The sequence below is a fragment of the Salvelinus alpinus genome, chromosome 29, assembly GCF_045679555.1.
Source record: "Salvelinus alpinus chromosome 29, SLU_Salpinus.1, whole genome shotgun sequence".
Lineage (NCBI taxonomy): Eukaryota > Metazoa > Chordata > Actinopteri > Salmoniformes > Salmonidae > Salvelinus > Salvelinus alpinus.
This window is the reverse complement of record NC_092114.1, coordinates 46,945,964-46,972,910: the sequence shown is the minus strand read 5'-3', so window position 1 is coordinate 46,972,910 and position 26,947 is coordinate 46,945,964. Positions and strand designations below refer to the sequence as shown.

Sequence of the window (26,947 nt, the reverse complement as noted above, 5' to 3'; positions counted from 1 at the left end):
TTCTGAGTGAAGCACAAGCACCACCACCAATCAGCCTACACCACTGCGCATACGCCTGTTATTGCTATGACAACTTGCGAAACCATGTCAACAAATGACTACTGTTTGAACACACACAAATCTGATTTTGTCACTTGTAACTTGCTGTTTGTACAGTCAATATTACAAACTAATTTGAAAAACAAAATTGTTTTGAGCATTAAGGCCAGTGTGAATAAAGCTTAAGAGCACACATGCATGCGTACATGCATGCACAAACACACTCACAAGCAAGAATGCACGCACACACACACACACACACACACACACACACACACACACACACACACACACACACACACACACACACACACACACACACACACACACACACACACACACACACACAAAACCAATATTCTCTTTACACCTCATGTATCCTCAGTCAGACTCCAAGGATAGAAATGTTAATGTAAGTGTGCAAAGTTTCAAATGACATGAAAAAAGAAAATACAGTATTTCAAAGGTGAAATGTCTTGAACTAATTAATTCGTGCAGGTAGGTATCTGTGATTCCTCCACTGTCCCTGAATGAAGCAAAAGCAGGAATATGCAAATATCAAAGAATTTGTACAGCTCGGAGCAAAAACGAATCACTCGGAATTAAAGGAGTACAATTGTGCGGAGGCGATGAAAATGAATCAAAAGGGGTAAAAATGTACCTAATGATTACGCTGGTGTAAATTAAAAGGAGGAGTAAATTAAAAATCAACATTGTACTGACATAAGAAATGAATAATAAAAATGTGTGTTATGTTCTGACTACCTTGCTTTTGTGAATATTTATCACTGCTATGCAACCTTACGCTTTTTGATCAGTTCCTGTTTCACTCCCTGTGGAATAACCACTTTGTTGTGTAGAATATGCTTTCATTCAGACTTTTCAAAGCAGAGTGAAGTAGAACCCATTGTATCACCCTAGACGCATACAAAGCTCTCCCCCGCCCTACATTTTGGCATATCTGACCATAATTCTATCCTCCTGATTCCTGCTTACAAGCAAAACTAAAGCAGGAAGTACCAGTGACGCCCTCAATAAGGAAGTAGTCAGATGACGCGGATGCTACACTAGAGGACTGTTTTGCTAGCACAGACTGGAATATGTTCCGGGATTCATCCAATGGCATTGAGGAATACACCACCTCCGTCATCAGCTTCATCAATAAGTGCATCAATGACGTCATCCCCACAGTGACTGTACGTACATACCAGAAGCCATGGATTACAGGCAACATCCGCATCGAGCTAAAGGCTAGAGCTGCCGCTTTCAAGGAGCGGGAGACTAATACGGATGCTTATAAGGAATCCTGCTATGCCCTCAGTCGAACCATCAAACAAGCAAAGCGTCAATACAGGATTCAGATTGAATCCTACTACAACAGCTCTGACACTCATCGGATGTGGCAGGGCTTGGAAACTATTACGGACTACAAAGGGAAAACCAGACGCGAGCTGCCCTGTGACACGTGCCTACCAGATGAGCTAAATGCCTTTTATGCTCGCTTCGAGGCAAGCAACACTGAAGCATGCATGAGAGCACCAGCTGTTCTGGGTGACTGTGTGATAACGCTCTCGGTAGCCGATGTGAACAAAACTTTTAACCTCTCTTGGGCACGTGAGACGTTAGCGTCCCACCTCTTCAACAGCCAGTGAAACTGCTGGGCGCCAAATTCAAATACAGAAATACTCATTATAAAAATTCAGAAAACAAAACATATTTTACATAGGTTTAAAGATTAACTGCTTGTGAATCCAACCACGGTGTCAGATTTAAAAAATGCTTTACGGCGAAAGCATACCGTACGATTATTTGAGAACATAGCCCACTAGACAAATCATTACAAACAGTAGCCAGCCAGGTAGAACAGTTACACAATTTAGAAATAGTGTAACTGCGTTTCGTGCGTTTTCTTCAGTAATCCACAGGCTCAAAACTGGAAGACATAAAAATCTAAATTGTATCCGTAAAGTTCATAGAAACATGTCAAACAATGTTTATATTCAAACCTCAGGTTGTTTTTAGCCTAAATAATCGATAATATTTCAACCGGACAATAACGTCGTCAATTTAAAAGGTAAACAAGAAACGCACTCTCTCGGTCTGGCGCAGGAAAAAGCTCTGTGACACAGCAGGGTCCACTCATTCAGACTGCTCTTACTTCATCATTTTTCAGAATACAAGCCTGAAACTATTTCTAAAGATTGTTGACATCTAGTGGAAGGTATAGAAACTACAATTTGAGTCCTAAGTCAATGGATACTGTAATGGCATTGAATAGAAAACTACAAAAAAAACAAAAAACTACTTCCTGAATGGATTTTTCTCAGGTTTTTGCCTGCCAAATCAGTTCTGTTATACTCACAGACACTATTTTAACAGTTTTGGAAACTTTAGAATGTTTTCTATCCAGATCTACCAGATCTACCATCTATGCATATCATATATTCTGGGCCCGAGATGCAGGCAGTTTAATTTGGGCATGCATTTCATCCAAAATTCCGAATGCTACCCCAGGACGTGTACTCAAAGCATGAGCGGACCAATTGTCTCCACTGACAGTGTCTTCACTGACATTTTCAACCTCTCCCTGACCGAGTCTGTAATACCTACATGTTTCAAGCAGACCACCATAGTCCCTGTGCCCAAGGAAGCGAACGCAACCTGCCTAAATGATTACCACCACATGGCACTCACGTTGGTAGCCATGAAGTGCTTTGAAAGGCTGGTCGTGGCTCACATCAACAGCATCCTCCCGGACACCCTGGACCCACTCCAATTCGCATACCGCCCCAACAGATGACGCAATCTCAATCGCACTTCACACTGCCCTTTCTCACCTGGACAAAAGGAACACCGATGTGAGAATGCTGTTCATTGACTATAGCTCAGCGTTTAGCACCATAGCGACCACGAACACCTCCCTCTGCAACTGGATCCTGGACTTCCTGACAGGCTGCCCCCAGGTGGTAAGAGTAGACAACAACACGTCTGCCACGCTAATCCTTAACACTGGGGCCCCTCAGGGGTCGGTACTTAGTCCCCTCCTGTATTCCCTGTTCACACACAACTGCGTGGCCAAACACGACTCCAACACCATTAAGTTTGCTGACAACACAACAGTGGTGGGCCTGATCACCAACAACGATGAGATGGCCTATAGGGAGGAGGTCAGAGAACTGGCAGTGTTGTTCCAGGACAGCAACCTCTCCCTCAATGTGAGCAAGACGGAGGAGCTGATCGTGGACTACAGGAAACGGCCGGCAGAGCAGGCCCCCATTGGCATCAACGGGGCTGTAGTGGAGCGGGTCGAGAGTTTCAAGTTCCTTGGTGTCCACATCACCAACAAACTATCATGGTCCAAACATACCAAGACAGTCGTGAAGAGGGCACGACAACACCTCTCCCCCCTCAGGAGACTGAAAAGATTTGGCATGGGCCCCCAGATCCTCAAAAGTTTCTAGAACTGCACCATCGAGAGCATCCTGACTGGTTTCATCACCGCCTGGTATGGCAACTGCTCGGCATCTGACCGTAAGGTGCTACAGAGGGTAGTGCGAACGGCCCAGTGCATCACTGGGGCCAAGCTTCCTGCCATCCAGGACCTATATAATAGGCGGTGTCAGAGGAAAGCTCAGAAAACTTTCAGAGACTCCAGTCACCCAAGTTGTAGACTGTTTTCTCTGCTACTGCACAGCAAGCAGAGCGCCTAGTCTAGGACCAAAAGGCGCCTCAACAGCTTCTACCACCAAGCCATTAGACTGCTGAACAATTAATAAAAATCGCCACCGGACAATTTACATTGACCCCCCTCCTCTTGTACACTGCTGCTACTCGCTGTTTGTTTGTTACCTATGCATAGTCACTTAGACCCCACCTACATGTAGAGATTACCTCAACTAACCTGTACCCCTGCACACTGACTCTGTACCGGTGCCCCCTGTATATAGCCTCGTTATTGTTATTCTTATTTTGTTACTTTTTATGATTACTTTTTTATTTTTGCCTACTTGGTTAAGTATTTTCTTCTTCTTGAACTGCACTGTGGTTATGGGCTTGTAAGTAAGCATTTCACAGTAAAGTCTACATTTGTTGTGTTCAGCGCATGTGGCATATACAGTTTGATTTATTTCACTCTATTCTCTCTTGATAATAATGTTTTCTATTATTCTAGTCTTTTCTCGCTGTCTGAGAAGAGGGAAGATCTTCATGAAGGCAGATTGTAATGATCAGTAATGTGGACATTTATTTTGGGAATGCTTGAACTTTCTCTCTCTCTCTCTCTCTCTCTCTCTCTCTCTCTCGCTCTCTGTCTCGCTCTCTCTCTCTCTCGCTCGCTCTCTCGCTCTCTCTCTCTCATGACTCCAGCAACAAAGGTGATACTTCTACTTTTTATTATTCAGCCACAGTATTTATGTTGGTTTCTTTATATACTATAATGTTTAATAACTGTTGAGATCTCCCACCTTTTTTGCTAAAGTTTAACCAATAAAAAATACATTGTCGTCAAAGTGTCTTCTGTCTAGATCTAACTGAAGGGATGGGAGTTAGTTGGCTTTAGTACCAATACCCAAAGCAGTAACAACAAACATGCTTAAGCACAATCATCTTCCATTTCCCTCTTCTTACGTCTCCAGTAACACCTTCCTCTCTCTTTATCTCCTATCTTTCTTTCTTTCCACCTCTCCACACCACCCCAATCACCCTCCGTTGCTGGAGGATCGTTCTTTTCATTCTAAAATAAAATTTCAACAAGAAGTGTGATATTGAGAAAAACGTCTTTACTAACAAGTTTATTGGTCATAGTAGGTAAATAACAACAATCGCTGCAGGGTTCCAACATCCCGAGCTACAGTATACTATCACTAGCTCTTCGAACTGAAATTCAATTACATACATTTCTCCTGGTCACACTTTATGATCACACAAGGCTAGTTTACACACAGCTCCACGGTCAATGAGGGGAGGATATTATATTCGCTGTCTCCCGTACTGGATTTCAACAACCCCAGGCCTTTTTAAATTCACTCGCCATCTAAATGGTAAGTACAGTATGTTATTTCTAAATGATGAATCTTCCCTTTGAAATGTATTTCAATATTTTCTGCATTGAAGAAAGTTTGGAGACAGCAAACTTTATAAACTGCCTTCAGTGCCTCAAAAGGAAAATCTTTCAAATTGGTGTTGCAATTCATTATTATGCATTCCTTTTTTCTTTTTTTGTTGAGGAATAAAAGGGACAAAGCGCATTCATTTCTAGCTACGAATTATATTGAAATTGTTTTGGTCACCTGCTTTTTTTAAATTGTGTGTGCTTGTGGAAATTATATTCAAGTCCACAGGTGAAGACAAATAATTATTCCTGATATGTATTTGATACATTTTATAATTTATATGTTGAATGGATATGAACCAGCCTAATATACAGATGTACCAGATGTATGCAGAAGATTCAGTCTCTTACTTTCAAGAAACCGTTTTCTGTGATGTCAATCAGTCAGGTACATACAGTTACGGCTGTAACATCAGTCTTATCATTCATTCTAATCAGATTGGCAGGGTAAATTTTTTCTAGGCCCACCCAGGGTAACGTCATGCCATCTTTCCTTACAGTACAAACTCCTTATAGCAGACATCTGTAAAGTTAAAACTCTTAAGGATTATCCCCTTTTTTAAATGTTTTTGCCTAAAATGACATACCCAAATCTAACTGCCTGTAGCTCAGGCTCTGAAGCCAGGATATGCATATTCTTGGTGCCATTTGAAAGGAAACACCTTGAAGTTTATGGAAATGTGAAAGGAATGTAGTAGAATATAACACAATAGATCTGGTGAAAGATAATACAAAAGAAAAAAACAACCGTTCTTTTGTATTTTTGTGGTACCATCTTTGAAATGCAAGAGAAAGGCCATAATGTATTATTCCAGCACAGTTGCAATTTAAATGTTGGCCACTAGATGGCATCACTGTATGTGCAAAGCTTTAGTCTGATCCAATGAAACATTGCACTTCTGCTCAAAATTGTGTATCAAGACTGCCCAAATGTGCCTAATTTGTTTATTAATAACTTTTCATGTTCAGAATTGTGCACTCTCCTCAAACGATAACATTGTATTCTTTCACTGTACTAGCTACTGTAAATTGGACAGTGTGGTTAGATTAACAAGAACTTAAGCTTTCTGCCAGTATCAGATGTGTCTATGTCCCGGGAAGTTTTCTTGTTACTTACAACCTCAGGCTAATGCGATTAGCATATGTTAGCTCAACCGTCCCGTGGAAGTGACACCGATCCCGAAGAAGTTTTAAACTAATAATAGATTAAGTACCAGGCTAGCAGCTGTTTACAGTAGTTTTGCAAATCCCTTGGGAATCTTCCTCATGTCCTTCATTCAGCTGCTGTTTTACTTTTCCTGTTAGTCCTGCAGAACATCAGTGTAACATTACTGTATTGTAATGAACAAACATGAGCCATTTTCTTTTGCTAACATAATTGAAAAGGGTTTTCTAATGATCAATTAGCCTTTTAAAATGATACAGTTGGATTGGCTAACACAACGTGCCATTGGAACACAGTTGCCAATGGTTGCTGATAATGGGCCTCTATACGCCTATGTAGATATTCCATAAAAAATCTGACGTTTCCAGCTACAATAGTAATTTACAACATTAACAATGGCTACACCGTATTTCTGATCAATTTGATGTTATTTTAATGGACAAAAAAATTGCTTTTCTTTCAAAAACAAGGACATTTCTAAGTGACCCCAAACTTTTGAACAGTAGTGTACGTTTGGCCATGTAGTGTATATTGGCACGGTTGTTGTTAGGCCCATTATCACTTTCGAGGGCATTATCGAGGGCATTATCACTTTTGTACAACGGGTTACCAACATATTCAAATAATGTTTGACATATTTTCATTGAAACTTTATTTTGATTAATTTATTCTTACTATTTCATCCTTCCATGAGATATAGTCCCGACACAAATCTAGGGTTGCTACCCTAGCTGGCTGGTCATTTGTTCTATTGGTTCTGTTGCCAGAGATGCGACCCAGTTGTTCAGCCTTTTTGTTCTAAATCTATGGACGCAACCCAGTCGTTCATTCTAAATGTTCCATTGCCATGATGACTGACAACGTTCTAATCCCTTGCTTGCTAGCTAGCCAACTTTGGCTGACACAGTTATGTCAAACAGTGATGCTAGAATAACAGCAAAGTAGCTGCATTTGCGTTTGTGTAAGCTGTTTTCTAGTGATTTTTTGGGATACATGCATAACAATGAGCTAATGATGAGCAATTTTGCCTGGTGTAGAACATTTGCTCTCTCGCCAGTTCACTGTTCAGGAAAGATAGCCTACTACACAGCTAACACAATCACTACAAACTGAAGTTGGAATAACAGCAACTTAGCTGCATTTTGTGTTTTTCTATTGACATTTATTCTTATCCTCTACTGCTTCTCTTCTCTTCTCTCTCTACTGATCCCCCCCATCAAAAAAGCTGACTAGCATAGCCTAGCCTAACGCCACAGGGATATCATATAACATAATTTTAATGAAATCACAAGTCCAATACAACAAATGAAAGATACACATCTTGTGAATCCAGCCATCATTTCCGATTTTTAAAATGTTTTACAGCAAACACAATATGTATTTCTATTAGCTAACCACAATAGCAAAAGACTCAACGACATATTTTCAGCATTTTTCTACCGCATAGGTAGCTATCACAAAACCGACCAAATAGAGATATAATTAGTCACTAACCAAGAAACAACTTCATCAGATGACAGTCTTATAACATGTTATACAATAAATCTATGTTTTGTTCGGAAATGTGCATATTTGAGGTATAAATCATAGTTTTACATTGCAGCTACCATCAAAAATATCACCAAAGCAGCCAGAATAATTACAGAGAGCAACGTGAAATACCTAAATACTCATCATAAAACATTATGAAAAATACATGGTGTACAGCAAATGAAAGATAAACATCTTGTGAATCCAGCCAATATTTCTGATTTTTTAAGTGTTTTACAGCAAAAACACAATATAGCATTATATTAGCTTACCACAATAGCCAAACACACAACCGCATTTATCAGCAGCAAAAGGTAGCGATCGCAAAAAACATAAAATTAATCACTAACCTTGACCAACTTCATCAGATGACAGTCCTATAACATCAGGTTATACAATACACTTATGTTTTGTTCGAAAATGTGCATATTTTGAGCTGCAAACCGTGGTTATACATTGCGAATATGTAGCATCGATTCACCAGAATATCCGGAGATATTTTGGACACTCACCTAATCTAATCAATGAACTCATCATAAACTTTACTAAAAAATACATGTTGTACAGCAAATGAAAGATACACTGGTTCTTAATGCAACCGCTGTGTTACATTTTTAAAAATAACTTTAGTACGACATACAGCTTGCGTCAAAGCGAGACAGCGCCCGCTATAAGGGCGGAGAATAGGACTAAACATTTCACACATAAATACGAAATAACATCATAAATTGTTCTTACTTTTTGCTGAGCTTCCATCAGAATCTTGTACAAGGAGCCCTTTGACCAGAATAAATCGTTGTTTGGTTTTAGAATGTCCTTCTCTCCTGTCGAATTAGCAACCTTAGCTAGCCAAGTGGCGCGAAGATGTCCATCTTCACCTAACGCAGAGAACGGAAAACTCCAAAACTCCCGATAAACGTTGAATAATCTGATAAAACTATATTGAAAAAACATACTTTACGATGATATTATCACATGTATCAAATAAAATCAAAGCCGGAGATATTAGCCGTCTATACCGAACGCTTTTCAGAAGCCAATGCTGATGTCCTTCCCGCGCCTTGGTAGACAAAGGAAATTGTGGTCACGTCATTCCAAGAGCTCTTGTTCGACCTCAGATCAAGCTAGACACCCCATTCCACCTCCCACTGCCTGTTGACATCTAGTGGAAGGCGTATGAAGTGCATGTATATCCATAGATTTCAGGCAATTGAATAGGAAGGCCCTGGAACAGAGCCTCGATTTCAGATTTTTCACTTCCTGTCAGGAAGTTTGCTGCAAAATGAGTTCTGTTTAATTCAGATATAATTCAAACGGTTTTAGAAACTTGAGAGTGTTTTCTATCCAATAGTAATAATAATATGCATATTGTACGATCTAGAATTGAGTACGAGGCAGTTTAATTTGGGCACAATTTTTTCCAAAGTGGAAACAGCGCCCCCATATTGACAAGAAGTTTTAAATATCCATAAAAAATTATGCTGATTCATGATTTCGACTGGCTGAGAAAAGCTGCCAGCCTGTCTGTATCTTCCCGACTCCAGACACGTTCATTACCATAGGACAGCTGGAGATGGAATTTCAATATTGGACCAATGTTGCAAATGTCGGAGAGATGCTGTTGAAAACCAAATGCTAGTCTAAAAGAAAAGGTTAATAATGTCTAGATGCCTTTTACGGTGTAGATCTAGTATTTATACAACAGGTTGGTTAAAACCCCTTCCAGCCGGTGTCTATTCCACAAGTTACCACCGACTATATCTATGACGTTGAAATGCCTATATGCTCTGTTTCATCTGACTGTGAATCCACTGTCTCATCAGCTCAGACAGGCAATTTATATACTAGATCTACACTGTAAAAAGCAGTTTAAACAAATGTAAATTAAGGTACTTTGCTGTTATTCTGGCTGCACTGTTTGACATGACTGTGTTAGCCAAAGTTGGAGTAAATGGAGTCAGATGGAGTAAATAGGCATTTCAACCTCATAGATTTAGCCGGTGGTGACATGCGAAATAGACACCGGCTAGAATGCGGTTTTAACAAATCAGCATCCAGGATTAGATCCACCCGTTGTATAAACTCTGCTAATGCCTTAGTTTGCAGTCCTATTTCAATTGGTTTTTAATATATTTATGTAATAATCATTTCATCACTAAATTAATAGCAGGTAGACTGTAAAATAACCAAGTGGATATTACCATTAGATTACTGGCCCCTTTGCTGCTGAGTGAGGCTGACCTCGGAACTCTGAACTCTCCTTCCTCAGGTGAAGAAGATGGTGGTCAATCAAAATCACAGGATGATGGACACAGTGGGAAGTCAGAAGTCAGGCTACAGAAAGATGAAGAGTGGGACGGCCCAAGTAATACAACACACACTCACACACGCACACATGCATGCAGACGCACACACATAAACTAACCAATTCCGATTAATTAACCAACTCATAAGTCCACCACACCTTCATCAAATGAACAAACACAAACCATAAACCATAAATAAAGGATCTGGCATATCTGGTCCATATCTCATGGTCTCATGGTTCATTTTGTTGCTTCCAGCCTACAGACAGAAAATAAAACAAGAAGGTCCCGCGCTCAGGTCTGTTCAACGCTGGTCCGACCAATCTGATTCCACGCTTCAAGACTGCTTCGATCACGTGGATTGGGATATGTTCCGCATTGCGTCCAACAACAACATTGACGAATACGCTGATTCGGTGAGCGAGTTCATTAGAAAGTGCATTGGCGATGTCGTACCCACAACAACTATTAAAACATTCCCAAACCAGAAACCGTGGATTGATGGCAGCATTCGCGCGAAACTGAAAGCGCGAACCACTGCTTTTAACCAGGGCAAGGTGACCGGAAACATGACCGAATACAAACAGTGTAGCTATTCCCTCCGCAAGGCAATCAAACAAGCTAAGCGTCAGTATAGAGACAAAGTAGAGTTGCAATTCAAAGGCTCAGACACAAGAGGTATGTGGCAGGGTCTACAGTCAGCGCCTCTTCAACCTCAGGAGGCTGAGGAAATGTGGCTTGTCACAAAAAGCACTCACAAACTTCTACAGATGCACAATCGAGAGCATCCTGTCGGGCTGTATCACCGCCTGGTACGGCAACTGCTCCGCCCACAACCGTAAGGCTCTCCAGAGGGTAGTGAGGTCTGCACAACGCATCACTGGGGGCAAACTACCTGCCCTCCAGGACACCTACACCACCCGATGTCACAGGAAGGCCATACAGATCATCAAGGACAACAACCACCCGAGCCACTGCCTGTTCACCCCACTATTATCCAGAAGGCGAGGTCAGTACAGGTGCATCAAAGCAGGGACCGAGAGACTGAAAAACAGCTTCTATCTCAAGGCCATCAGACTGTTAAACAGCCACCACTAACATCGAGTGGCTGCTGCCAACATACTGACTCAACTCCAGCTCACTTTAATAATGGAATTGATGGAAATTGATCAAAAATGTATCACTAGCCACTTTAAACAATGCCACTTAAAATAATGTATATGTATATACTGTACTCTATATTATCTACTGCATCTTGCCATCTTTATGTAATACATGTATCACTAGCCACTTTAAACTATGCACTTTCCAAGATGGCTTAGCAGTTCAGACGTCATTTCTGTTTCGTATTGTCGTGTCCTGTATATATATATATTTACACCTTTCTTCGCATATCTTTTATATATTTTATTATCCAAGAACTCAACTACAAAAGCTTTCCTGCAAAAGCTTTCCTGCAACCCGCTTCACCAATTACAAAAAAGTATTATTTACCTCAAATCTGAAAATCCACCGTGGAAGCTAGCCAGGGGCTAATTCAGAAGCTAGCCAGAAAGCTAACCAGAAGCTATCCGATAGCTAGCCAGAAGCTAATCTGTAGCTGCCCAGAAATTAGCCGGTTTGCTGGCTAGCGTTGGTGTTTCAGCTGCCCACGTTTTGTGGTCATCAGCTATTCCTTTAGCTCGATAATCTACCGGCACTTTTGTGCAACGCGACTCGGACCGGAGCATTCCGGGACTTTTTTTCTCTCAGTTTCCCCGGATTTCAGCCGCAGGCTCTGGACATTTGCACCTTGATTTCGCAGCTAGCTAGCTGCAAACCGTGTGACTATTGGCTTACGTCGATCCCGGAGCAAACTCAAATCATTCCGGAGCTAGCCAGCTGAGGAGTTCCATCAGCCATTCCTGGGCTACAGTCACCTATCCGGACCCGTTTTTTTTTTTTTTTTTGCTGCAGATACGGAGCCCCACCGGGCCTTCACGACTGACTGCCGACGTTATCTGCCCGAGGGAGTTATCCAACTGGCACCTCCGTCCCGACGTTACCTGAACGCTCATCTGGGGCCCGCTAACCGTTAGCTGTCTTATCGGCTGCTATCTGAATAAGTATATCGGACAATTATTATTATTATTTATTTTTTTTATTTTTTTCTTGGGTCACTATATCTATTTTGCCAATTTGGATTGATCCCCTCTACCACACGGAACCCCACTAACCTACCGACGGAAACGCACGAGGTATCTACAAATAGACCTCCATCCTATGCTATCTTGCTACCGATAGCCATCTACCCGGCCAGCTGTCTGGATCGCCGTGACCCCAACCAACCTCTACTCACTGGACCCTTATTGATCACTCGATTAAGCATGCCTCTCCTTAATGTAAATATGCCTTGTCCATTGCTGTTCTGGTTAGTGTTTATTGGCTTATTTCACTGTAGAGCCTCTAGCCCTGCTCACTATACCATATCCAACCTCTCAGTTCCACCACCCACATATGCGATGACATCACCTGGTTTCAATGATGTTTCTAGAGACAATATCTCTCTCATCATCACTCAATACCTAGGTTTACCTCCACTGTATTCACATCCTACCATACCTTTGTCTGTACATTATTCCTTTAAGCTATTTTATCGCCCCCAGAAACTTCCTTTTACTCTCTGCTCTAGAAGTTCTAGACGACCAATTCTCATAGCTTTTAGCCGTACCCTTATCCTACTCCTCCTCTGTTCCTCTGGTGATGTAGAGGTGAATCCAGGCCCTGCAGTACCTAGCTCCACTCCTATTCCCCAGGCGCTCTCTTTTGATGACTTCTGTAACCGTAATAGCCTTGGCTTCATGCATGTTAACATTAGAAGCCTCCTCCCTAAGTTTGTTTTGTTCACTGCTTTAGCACACTCTGCCAACCCGGATGTTTTAGCCGTGTCTGAATCCTGGCTTAGAAAGACCACCAAAAATTCTGACATTTTCATCCCCAACTACAAGATTTTCAGACAAGATAGAACGGCCAAAGGGGGCGGTGTTGCAATCTACTGCAAAGATTGCCTGCAGAGTTCTGTTTTACTATCCAGGTCTGTTCCCAAACAATTTGAACTTCTACTTTTAAAAATCCACCTCTCTAAAAACAAGTCTCTCACCGTTGCCGCCTGCTATAGACCACCCTCTGCCCCCAGCTGTGCTCTGGACACTATATGTGAACTGATTGCCCCCCCATCTATCTTCAGAGCTCGTGCTGCTAGGCGACCTAAATTTGAACATGCTTAACACCCCAGCCACCCTACAATCTAAGCTTGATGCCCTCAATCTCACACAAATTATCAATGAACCTACCAGCTACCACCCCAATTCCGTAAACACGGGTACCCTCATAGATATCATCCTAACAAACTTGCCCTCCAAATACACCTCTGCTGTTTTCAACCAAGATCTCAGCGATCACTGCCTCATTGCCTGCATCCGTAATGGGTCAGCGGTCAAACGACCTCCACTCATCACTGTCAAACGCTCCCTGAAACACTTCAGCGAGCAGGCCTTTCTAATCGACCTGGCCGAGGTATCCTGGAAGGATATTGATCTCATCCCGTCAGTAGAGGATGCCTGGACATTTTTAAAAAATGCCTTCCTCACCATCTTGAATAAGCATGCCCCATTCAAGAAATTTAGAACCAGGAACAGATATAGCCCTTGGTTCTCTCCTGACCTGACTGCCCTTAACCAACAGAAAAACATCCTATGGCGTTCTGCATTAGCATCGAACAGCCCCCGTGATATGCAACTTTTCAGGGAAGCTAGAAACCAATATACACAGGCAGTTAGAAAAGCCAAGGCTAGCTTTTTCAAGCAGAAATTTGCTTCCTGCAACACAAATTCAAAAAAGTTCTGGGACACTGTAAAGTCCATGGAGAATAAGAACACCTCCTCCCAGCTTCCAACTGCTCTGAAGATAGGAAACACTGTCACCACCGACAAATCCACTATAATTGAGAATTTCAATAAGCATTTTTCTACGGCTGGCCATGCTTTCCACCTGGCTACCCCTACCCCGGACAACAGCACTGCCCTCCCCTCTGCTACTCGCCCAAGCCTTCCCCATTTCTCTTTCTCCCAAATACAGTCAGCTGATGTTCTAAAAGAGCTGCAAAATCTGGACCCTTACAAATCAGCCGGGCTAGATAATCTGGACCCTTTCTTTCTAAAACTATCTGCTGAAATTGTTGCCACCCCTATTACTAGCCTTTTCAACCTCTCTTTCGTGTCGTCTGAGATTCCCAAAGATTGGAAAGCAGCTGCGGTTATCCCCCTCTTCAAAGGGGGGGACACTCTTGACCCTAACAGCTACAGACCTATATCTATCCTACCCTGCCTTTCTAAGGTCTTCGAAAGCCAAGTCAACAAACAGATTACCGACCATTTAGAATCCCACCATACCTTCTCCGCTATGCAATCTGGTTTCAGAGCTGGTCATGGGTGCACCTCAGCCACGCTCAAGGTCATAAATGATATCTTAACCGCCATCGATAGGAAACAATACTGTGCAGCCGTATTCATTGACCTGGCCAAGGCTTTTGACTCTGTCAATCACCACATCCTCATCGGCAGACTCGACAGCCTTGGTTTCTCTAATGATTGCCTCGCCTGGTTCACCAACTACTTCTCTGATCGAGTTCAGTGTGTCAAATCGGAGGGTCTGTTGTCCGGGCCTCTGGCAGTCTCCATGGGGGTGCCACAGGGTTCAATTCTTGGACCGACTCTCTTCTCTGTATACATCAATGATGTCGCTCTTGCTGCTGGTGATTCTCTGATCCACCTCTACGCAGACGACACTATTCTGTATACTTCTGGCCCTTCTTTTGACACTGTGTTAACAACCCTCCAGGCGAGCTTCAATGCCATACAACTCTCCTTCCGTGGCCTCCAATTGCTCTTAAATACAAGTAAAACTAAATGCATGCTCTTCAACCGATCGCTGCCTGCACCTGCCCGCCTGTCCAACATCACTACTCTGGACGGCTCTGACTTAGAATATGTGGACAACTACAAATACCTAGGTGTCTGGTTAGACTGTAAACTCTCCTTCCAGACTCACATCAAACATCTCCAATCCAAAGTTAAATCTAGAATTGGCTTCCTATTCCGCAACAAAGCATCCTTCACTCATGCTGCCAAACATACCCTTGTAAAACTGACCATCCTACCAATCCTCGACTTCGGTGATGTCATTTACAAAATAGCCTCCAAAACCCTACTCAATAAATTGGATGCAGTCTATCACAGTGCCATCCGTTTTGTCACCAAAGCCCCATATACTACCCACCACTGCGACCTGTACACTCTCGTTGGCTGGCCCTCGCTTCATACTCGTCGCCAAACCCACTGGTTCCAGGTCATCTACAAGACCCTGCTAGATAAAGTCCCCCCTTATCTCAGCTCGCTGGTCACCATAGCAACACCTACCTGTAGCACGCGCTCCAGCAGGTTTATCTCTCTGGTCACCCCCAAAACCAATTCTTCCTTTGGCCGCCTCTCCTTCCAGTTCTCTGCTGCCAATGACTGGAACGAACTACAAAAATCTCTGAAACTGGAAACACTTATCTCCCTCACTAGCTTTAAGCACCAGCTGTCAGAGCAGCTCATAGATTACTGCACCTGTACATAGCCCATCTATAATTTAGCCCAAACAACTACCTCTTTACCTACTGTATTTATTTATTTATTTTGCTCCTTTGCACCCCATTATTTCTGTCTCTACTTTGCGCTTTCTTCCACTGCAAACCAACCATTCCAGTGTTTTTAGTTTTTATTTTACTTGCTGTGTTGTATTTACTTCGCCACCATGGCCTTTTTATATTTTTATTTATTTATACATATATTTGTTTGCCTTCACCTCCCTTATCTCACCTCACTTGCTCACATTGTATATAGACTTATTTTTTTTCACTGTATCATTGACTATATGTTTGTTTTACTCCATGTGTAACTATGTGTTGTTGTATGTGTCGAACTGCTTTGCTTTATCTTGGCCAGGTCGCAATTGTAAATGAGAACGTGTTCTCAATTTGCCTACCTGGTTAAATAAAGGTTAAATAAATAAAAAAAAAATAAAAAAAAAACATACCCTACATTACTCATCTCATGTGTATATACTGTACTCGATACCATCTACTGCATCTTGCCTATGCTGTTCTGTACCATCACTCATTCATATATCTCTATGTACATATTCTTTATCCCTTTACACTTGTGTGTATAAGGTAGTAGTTGTGGAATTGTTAGGTTAGATTACTCGTTGGTTATTACTGCATTGTCGGAACTAGAAGCACAAGAATTTCGCTACACTCGCATTAACATCTGCTAACCATGTGTATGTGACAAATAACATTTGATTTGATTTGGTTCTTTGTAGTCATTGTCATTGTGATATTAATAGCACAGACAGACGTTGTCTTTGTCCCAGATTACTACAGTCAGTGTGGTATCTACTCTCGCTCTGCTCTCCTTTCGGGCAGAACATGATTAAAAGAAGATAAAGAATCATTTCCATGTCAGTAATGAGCTACATTGGCTTTTATCTAATCGTTTAGAAATATGTATTTTTTTTAACCCACAGCCATTCCATGAGTTTTAACTATTCCACAGCTAGTACACGTGATTCAAATGGTCAACTAATCATCAGGCCCTTGACTAGGTAAATCAGGGGAGTTAGTGCAGTGCTACAACAAAATTGTTAAATGTCCTCTCCCAGAGGAAAGGTTTGAGAACCACTGGTTTAGGGAATATTTACAGTACACGGAAGGGTTGATATACACACTTTCCTCTGATGGGATATAACATATTTTACATTGAATGTTGAAATGTAAACAAATAATACATATTTGATCTGTGATCAATGAGATTTTTTAAAACTAATATGTCATATCAATTGTGGTGTCCTATCAACGTTACATATTCCTAACAGTGAAATAGAAATGTGTTATATAATCACAAACCTATTCTATAATCAATTTATAATTGATGCACATTTGTGGCCTGCTGGAGGTCATTTGCAGGGCTCTGGCAGTGCTCCTCCTTGCACAAAGGCGGAGGTAGCGGTCCTGCTGCTGGGTTGTTGCCCTCCTACGGCCTCCTCCACGTCTCCTGATGTACTGGCCTGTCTCCTGGTAGCGTCTCCATGCTCTGGACACTACGCTGACAAACACAGCAAACCTTCTTGCCACAGCTCGCATTGATGTGCCATCCTGGATGAGCTGCACTACCTGAGCCACTTGTGTGGGTTGTAGACTCCGTCTCATGCTACCACTAGAGTGAGAGCACCGCCAGCATTCAAAAGTGACCAAAACATCAGCCAGAAAGCATAGGAACTGAGAAGTGGTCTGTGGTCCGACGCCGGAAAAGGGGCAAACGAGGCGGTCTCGTGGTCAGGCTTCGGAGACGGGCACATCGCGCTCCACTCCCTAGCATACTACTCGCCAATGTCCAGTCTCTTGACAATAAGGTTGATGAAATCCGAGCACGGGTAGCATTCCAGAGAGACATCAGGGATTGCAACGTGCTCTGCTTCACGGAAACATGGCTAACTCAAGGGACGCTAACGGAGTCGGTGCAGCCAGCTGGTTTCTTCATGCATCGCGCCGACAGAAACAAACATCTTTCCGGTAAGAAGAGGGGCGGGGGGGTATGCCTTATGATTAACGAGAAGTGGTGTGATCATCATAACAACACACAGGAACTCAAGTCATTCTGTTCACCTGATCTAGAACTCCTCACAATCAAATGTCGACCGCATTATCTACCAAGGGAATTCTCTTCAATCATAATCACAGCCGTATATATTCCCCCCCAAGCAGACACATCGATGGCCCTGAACGAACTTTATCTGACTCTTTGTAAACTGGAAACCACACACCCTGAGGCTGCATTCATCGTAGCTGGGGATTTTAACAAGGCTAATCTAAAAACAAAACTCCCTAAATTCTATCAGCATATCGATTGTGCTACCAGGGCTGGAAAAACCCTAGATCATTGTTATACTAATTTCCGCGACGCATATAAGGCCCTCCCCCGCCCCCCTTTCGGAAAAGCTGACCACGACTCCATTTTGTTGATTCCAGCCTACAAACAGAAACTCAAACAACAAGCTCCCGCGCTCAGGTCTGTTCAACGCTGGTCCGACCAATCTGAATCCACGCTTCAAGACTGCTTCGATCACGCGGATTGGAATATGTTCCGCATCGCGTCCAACAACAATATTGACGAATATGCTGATTCGGTGAGCGAGTTCATTAGGAAGTGCATTGACGATGTCGTACCCACAGCAACGATAAAAACATTCCCAAACCAGAAACCGTGGATTGACGGCAGCATTCGCGTGAAACTGAAAGCGCGAACCACTGCTTTTAACCAGGGCAAGGTGACCGGAAGCATGACCGAATACAAACAGTGTAGCTATTCTCTCCGCAAGGCAATCAAACAGGCTAAGTCCCAGTACAGAGACAAAATCGAGTCGCAATTCAACAGCTCAGACACAAGAGGTATGTGGCAGGGTCTACAGTCAATCACGGATTACAAAAAGAAAACCAGCCCCGTCGCGGACCAGGATGTCTTGCTCCCAGACAGGCTAAACAACTTTTTTGCCCGCTTTGAGGACAATACAGTGCCACTGACACGGCCCCCTACCAAAACCTGCGGGCTCTCCTTCACTGCAGCCGAGGTGAGTAAAACATTTAAACGTGTTAACCCTCGCAAGGCTGCAGGCCCAGACGGCATTCCCAGCCGCGTCCTCAGAGCATGCGCAGACCAACTGGCTGGTGTGTTTACGGACATATTCAATCAATCCTTATCCCAGTCTGCTGTTCCCACATGCTTCAAGAGGGCCACCATTGTTCCTGTTCCCAAGAAAGCTAAGGTAACTGAGCTAAACGACTACCGCCCCGTAGCACTCACTTCCGTCATCATGAAGTGCTTTGAGAGACTAGTCAAGGACCATATCACCTCCACCCTACCGGACACCCTAGACCCACTCCAATTTGCTTACCGACCCAATAGGTCCACAGACGACGCAATCGCAACCACACTGCACACTGCCCTAACCCATCTGGACAAGAGGAATACCCATGTGAGAATGCTGTTCATCGATTACAGCTCAGCATTTAACACCATAGTACCCTCCAAACTCGTCATCAAGCTCGAGACCCTGGGTCTCGACCCCGCCCTGTGCAACTGGGTCCTGGACTTCCTGACGGGCCGCCCCCAGGTGGTGAGGGTAGGTAACAACATCTCCACCCCGCTGATCCTCAACACTGGGGCCCCACAAGGGTGCGTTCTGAGCCCTCTCCTGTACTCCCTGTTCACCCACGACTGCGTGGCCATGCACACCTCCAACTCAATCATCAAGTTTGCGGATGACACTACAGTGGTAGGCTTGATTACCAACAACGACGAGACGGCCTACAGGGAGGAGGTGAGGGCCCTCGGAGTGTGGTGTCAGGAAAATAACCTCACACTCAACGTCAACAAAACAAAGGAGATGATTGTGGACTTCAGGAAACAGCAGAGGGAGCACCCCCCTATCCACATCGACGGGTCAGTAGTGGAGAAGGTGGAAAGTTTTAAGTTCCTCGGTGTACACATCACGGACAAACTGAATTGGTCCACCCACACAGACAGCGTTGTGAAGAAGGCGCAGCAGCGCCTCTTCAACCTCAGGAGGCTGAAGAAATTCGGCTTGTCACCAAAAGCACTCACAAACTTCTACAGATGCACAATCGAGAGCATCCTGTCGGGCTGTATCACCGCCTGGTACGGCAACTGCTCCGCCCACAACCGTAAGGCTCTCCAGAGGGTAGTGAGGTCTGCAGAACGCATCACCAGGGGCAAACTACCTGCCCTCCAGGACACCTACACCACCCGATGTCACAGGAAGGCCATAAAGATCATCAAGGACAACAACCACCCAAGCCACTGCCTGTTCACCCCGCTATCATCCAGAAGGCGAGGTCAGTACAGGTGCATCAAAGCAGGGACCGAGAGACTGAAAAACAGCTTCTATCTCAAGGCCATCAGACTGTTAAACAGCCACCACTAACATTTAGCGGCCGCTGCCAACATACTGACTCAACTCCAGCCACTTTAAAAATGGGAATTGATGGAAATTATGTAAAAATGTACCACTAGCCACTTTAAACAATGCCACTTAATATAATGTTTACATACCCTACATTACCCATCTCATATGTATATACTGTACTCTATATCATCTACTGCATCTTGCCATCTTTATGTAATACATGTACCACTAGCCACTTTAAACTATGCCACTTTATGTTTACATACCCTACAGTACTCATCTCATATGTATATACCGTACTCTATACCATCTACTGCATCTGCCATGCCGTTCTGTACCACCACTCATTCATATATCTTTATGTACATATTCTTTATCCCTTTACACTTGTGTGTGTGTGTAAGGTAGTAGTTGTGGAATTGTTAGGTTAGATTACTTGTTGGTTATTACTGCATTGTCGGAACTAGAAGCACAAGCATTTCGCTACACTCGCATTAACATCTGCTAACCATGTGTATGTGACTAATAAAATTTGATTTGATTTGATTTGATTTGGTCACCACCTGCAGAATCACTCCTTTATTGGGGGTGTCTTGCTAATTGCCTATAATTTCCACCTTTTGTCTATTCCATTTGCACAACAGCATGTGAAATTTATTGTCAATCAGTGTTGCTTCCTAAGTGGACAGTTTGATTTCACAGAAGTGTGATTGACTTGGAGTTACATTGTGTTGTTTAAGTGTTCCCTTTATTTTTTTGAGCAGTGTATATACATGTGTATATAGGCCTACATCTGAAAGGTATTATTGAAAGGAGATATAGCGGGAGGAGTCTCCTGGCTTTTGACATACAGTTATGTGAAGTGATGAAGTCAGGGATATAGGGTACATCTACTGTATACGTATACATCTGAAAGGTATTTTTTAAAGTGCCGTATTGGAAATGTAAGAGCAGGAAGATTGCTTTTAACAATCAGAATTGTATGTGATGAAGTCAAGGACATAAGATAAATCGACTGTATGGTATACGTATACATCTGAAAGGTAATTTTGAAGGTGACATATTGGAAATGTACACATTAAAATCACAAAAGTTAATTAAACTCCTAAGGAGTTAAATTTAACACTATTTTGGGGTTTATATCATCCCACGCCCATTTTGTGTTACAATTACACATAATGATGTTGATTTTTTGGGAGTTAAAACGACACTAAATGGAGTAAATGTCCAACCCTCGGAGAGTTTCTTAAATTTAACTCCAATTGCCATTTTTCTATTTTCAGTGCTATTTTTAATCAACACCCTGGCCATTTTATACTTTTCTGTTTTGTTTTGAATTAACTTTCAACTTCCTTTGAGTTATAAGGGTGTAAAGCTTTATTTTAACATTTCTTAATGTGTCACATTATGTTGGTTTGCAATGTGATATCCAATCTCTGTTGGAAGCCAACTTGTAGGAACATATCCAGCACTTTTACATCACATCATCAGCCGGTGATTGTCAAGCAAATAACTGTCGGTCTCACGGTAATTGACCGTTAATTAACATAAACACATTTAGCATCTCCTGGCTTCCACACATAGCCTACAAGCCATTTTAAAAAGTCTAATAAATCCATGTAATATAGCCTACACCCACACCATTATTTATTTTAGACAGGTCTAAAGAAGAATGATATGAAGAAAATGTAGTCAATTTCAGAAGAAAAGAATAGCATACTCTGAGTTGTCCTTACTTTATGTCCTCATGTGGCTATGCCAAATGGCCGAGGGCTACACTAGTTAATTTTGCAGACGAGATTTGTTTGTAATTCCGTGGCATTATTTATATTATTTTACAGTATGAAGAATACAATTGAACAAAGCTGAATAAAATATAAATATTTTCTCCAAACGATTTGAGGGAGTGTGCACATGCGGCTATTCTGTGTTGAAGCGGTTAACAAAGATTGAGGTACTCCTATATGCTTCATTTAGAGCTATTCATGTAACTTTAGTTGTTCTACAAATGTTGGGCTATATGTTTTGATTTTTAAAACATTGTAAGGCTGCATGATGAGACTCTAATGATGATTTGAAGTTGCTTGAAAGGCATGGCCTCTGCTTAGTTTTTTGCGCAGGCTGTACACACTCCAATATTCTCTCATTTACAATTTGAGAAGCACTTGATAATGCCTCGAATTTTGCTGCGGCATCCCCTTTGTGGCCATAATTCACCCTAAAAAAATCCATGCCTTTTGAGACCCTGAGTGCTGCGTTGTGCCCTTCTCCCTGAGTGTGCTGAGCAATCCGAAGCATCTCTCACACGGCTCACACAGCTCTCCCTCACATGATCGGGTCTTTCTCACAGGCTACAAGTTAAGACAGACACATCGGGAACGCAACTGCGTGTCTTTATACAATTCCGAGGTGCATATTGAAGATATTGGAAGAACTGTCCCCCATTTACTTTTCGTCAGCCAACAAGATGAGTAGGCCTAACGAACAGCAAAAGCACTAGTATTTGTCAATCTACTATCCCCCATAGTACAAAAGTTGACCTATTCTGTGTGAGAAATAAATATTCCAAATGTAGTCTGGGACAGTTGTGGGATGCGATACATGCCAAATGAATACAACCACTAGCTTAAAACCCCTTTTTTTTTGCTATGTGGCTGACGCAACAGATCAGAACGTTTAGCTTAAAATATTGATAAATTATTTGTCTATTTCTTCACATTATAAGCACAGCAATGCGCACATTGTAGTAGGCTATAAGCACGAATGTTCCATTAGCGGAAAACACCATTATCAAAAGTTACCGCAAATGCAATTATGCATCTAATGCTTTTATTATAAGATGCATTTTTATGGTGAAAAGTATCTTCCCCAAACTTGAAACTCATGCACTGCTTATATATGCCAGTTAGACACTACACCACTTGTAAAGCAGATTAATGTGCTTAATTTTAAGAGGTTATTTGGCCACTTTAGTTGTGATACTAACATTATTAGAACCGATAGGCCTATGGGCTAGGCTACATGACTATGATTCGAACAAGTTGCAAAAAAAAGACTGGGCATCTTATGCTGGGCATCATTCACAAGTGATAATATATAATTCACAAGTGATAGGCTAATAACGTCACCCATCAGACTATTCTTGATTTAATCATGTCTTTATATCTACTAAAGAAAATATATGTGTGACATTTGTTTTGATTTAGAATGGACCATTTTCATGCACCTGTCTTGAAAACAGGGGCAGCGGGAAAATAAATACATGTCGTCTATGCACTTAAATAGCAAATGGTGGATGCTTTTCTCTGTGCTTTATTTTCATGCCAGCCAGGTAGGCTATACTCCTGTTGTAAAGATAAGCAATGTGCTTAATATTAGGAAAGTTGATAAATAAATGTAGTAGCCCTAGAAAGCAGATGGGATCCTCTTTTTAATGGAGGCCATCACTCTGTGTTCTCCCGCAATTGCATAGCCTATAGAACTGTTGACCAACATGAGCACAATAGAGTGCTGAGTACCAGGCAGTTAGCAAGTTTGGTAGGCTACTAATGACCAACACCATCAGATCTTGGAGAAGCCTAGTTACCGTGACTAAATGGTCATGTGGAATTTGACTGCCTTCATGACTCGTGACCGCCGGTGTGGCGGTAATACAGTTACCACAGCAGCCCTACTCACAACTTGTATTTAGAATGCCTGTCAGGGTAAGGAAGAAAATCCTGTACATGAAGACTAACTACACCATGTGAACTGGAACAACTATCTCACTAACGGTTGATATAAATTCAACCACTTACAGATTGGATTAGTTTAGAAAAACGTGTTACTTATCTTTGTGTAGCATAATATAAAAAATAATCAATGTACATGCAAAAACACAAATATTGAAACAAACAAGTTTTTTGAATCAACCTGCAACATAACATGTTAGGAAATAGGCCATTCCCACATCTGTGGATAACTCCATAGATTTTGCTCCATGTCTCTCTGGTTACTCTTAATGGAGTTAAAAGTACTCCGTCCCAATGAACTCCATTTATCAACAATAACTCCAGGCAGTGTATCACTCTCTTGAGGGTTAAGATAATCCCAGTAGAATCAATTTAACCCAACATTTTTAACACAGTGATTTTAACTATCCTTGATTTTACTGTGTAGGAGCTAGAATATTGGCTTTTGACAGTCAGAATGTGAATAGGCTTCTGTATACATCTGAAAGGTGTTGAGAGTACCATTCCTAACATCAGCCACTCTAGTATTATATATCTCTCTATACTTCCAATTCCTTCTTTAAGAATATTATCAACACACTTGTCCACCTGACCCTCACTTTGTCTTGTTTTTAAAAGCAGTGTCTAAATGATGGATCTCTCACTTCCTTTTCTTAGTATGTGGATGAACGATGGAGGGAGGAGGAGGGACCAGTGGCCTGGTTGTCAGATGAATTAACTAAGACACCAAATAATGCTGTTAATAATAATGTTATTATTGATAATGATAAAAGGCCTCTAATCTTCAAAAAACAAAACACCATGTTCCTCCCTGATTATGAGAGTGTTGCGGTATTCAATTAGGAGGTTTTCTGCGGCATATTAATCATGTCCTCTCAGCAGTAATTAAAGCCTCAGCCTGGAGAAAGACGTGTTGCTGGATCGTCAGTCTGTTTATCAGTGCTCACACACCCGCTGTTAAGTAAATTTCGCGTTGTGAGGGGAATTCCAATGATCGCAGTCAGGTCCAGCTATTTTTTTAGTGAGTGAGGGGGAAGACGAGTTTGGATGTTTGAATTCAAGTCTGTCAATGGAATGGAAAGGAAAGCTGCCTTCTGTGCTGCCCTTCACGGCTAGAGAGATTCATTTATTAGTGTTTGTAAATGGGGGAAGAGTGGCAGATCTAAAGAATTGGCTAGTTAGAGGATTCAAGACCACTTGAGTCCACAGAACACAACCTTGTCTTTAATGTTGGGGTGATATATTGGTATATTGGTATACTGTATATCTGAGTCTTGAACTTGTGGTCGATCAACCCTGAACCATCAGCAAGGGCTGTACATGGTCTCACAGTATTACTGTGAGAGGACTTGACATGACCATCATTGTGCTGCAGCACATCATGAAATCACTTCACACCCTACAACCTTTTTATTATCTAACAGTTTGAAACCTCCAATGCACCACAACAACAAGATCATTCCCCTCTCTAGGAAATCTAGACAGAGAGAGCGAGAGAAGTCAAAACCCCGCGACAATGTGCCTGAGAAATAGTTTTTTCCCTCTCTCTTCATCTCCCAAACCAAAGATGGGCTGTCTCCAAATCCTTGTGCCCCATCAGACAAATTAAAGTAAATCAAGCATGAAATGAAGCAGGAGAGCCAGGAGATAAGGTCCCTTTAAGTCCCTCACAGATTAGGCTGTAGAGAGAGCAAGAGAGGGAGTGAGGGGAATGAGAGGGAGCTAGGGAGTGGAGGTGCATTAGGTCCTCAGCAGTGGAGGAGACCAGTCTCTCATCTCAGCACAATAGAGTCCTGTGTATTGGATTACTTCTCCGTGTCACTAATGTGGGGGAGTGGTGCAGGACAACGAGAGGGAGACAGAAAAATTAAAGCAGAGCTTAAAATAGTCCTCAAGTGTCCCTACTCCCCAACATTCCCCCCGAAACCAAATTTCAATTATAATTTTTTTCAGAACAGAGATATTCATAAGAGAGCAAGAGAGAGAGATAGAGGAGGGAGGGAGTGAAGGAGAGATCGAAAGAGAGAGAGATGTGCCTCGTGTGACAGCCTTGAATATATTTTTGGGTATTGGAGTATTGGATGTATGTATTCCGTGGGGTTTTTACTAGTATGCTCAGTGCTCATTGCATTTAACAAGACCAGTGGGCCGCTCAATCAGGAACCCCCTGCCGCTGTGATCTGAGTTCTTAGACACAGAGAAATAACGACTCCTGATCTTGCCGAGCCAGAGACTTAGGTTCCTCAGCCTTTCTATCTGGTCAATCTCCTGTGCTTTTAAAAAAAAATACTCCTGAAACTGGGTGATTTAACCCGCTCCTCCACTGTTCACATCAAAACTGGATGGACAAAGCGGCTTAATCCACTTTATCTGTTGGCTGTCAAACTGCTGGGGCTAAAACCTAATCAAAGAGACAGCTAGGTCATCCAAGATCGAGGCTAGGGAGAGGTGCTTTAAAACCTTTTCTCAATAGGGGGTGCTGTTTACACTTTGAAGTTTTTCGTTCCCAGATTAAACTGCCTCGTACTCAATTCTTGCTCGTACAATATGCATATTATTATTACTATTGGATAGAAAACACTCTATAGTTTCTAAAACCGTTTGAATTATTTCTCTGAGTGAAACAGAACTCATTCTGCAGCTCACTTCCTGTCAAGAAGTGAGATTTCTGAAATTGAGGTCTCTGTTCCAGGGTCGGTTTATAAATTCCCTTATAAGCTATGGGGCTACATGCACTGCATACGCCTTCCCCTAGATGTCAGTAAGCGGTGAGACTTTGAATGGAGCGGATAGCACCATCTGGGGGAGTATAAAACCTCTTGGAACGGAAGTACCGACCTTTTCGACGAGGCGCCTGACGCATGAGCTACACCGGCATGGCGTCTTCAAAAGCTTTCGGTTTAGCAGTTCTATATCTCCGGCTCTGATTTAATTTGTTTTTTTGTCTTAAAAACTTCATAAGGTAGTTAATTTAAACCGACTTATAGCAGTTTATAGCAGT

General features: G+C 42.2%; 1 protein-coding gene across 1 annotated transcript in view; it reads left to right on the top strand.

Annotated features, from left to right (window-relative positions):
- Positions 1-2,903: 2,903 nt before the first annotated feature.
- Positions 2,904-26,947, top strand: part of LOC139558917 (uncharacterized) — a 55,322-nt gene continuing 31,278 nt past the window's right edge. Inside the window, exons 1-3 of the mRNA XM_071374420.1 lie at positions 2,904-3,005; positions 3,234-3,366; positions 10,114-10,209. Of these exons, the coding sequence (XP_071230521.1) occupies positions 2,904-3,005; positions 3,234-3,366; positions 10,114-10,209 (331 nt within the window). The remainder of the gene's footprint in view (positions 3,006-3,233; positions 3,367-10,113; positions 10,210-26,947) is intronic.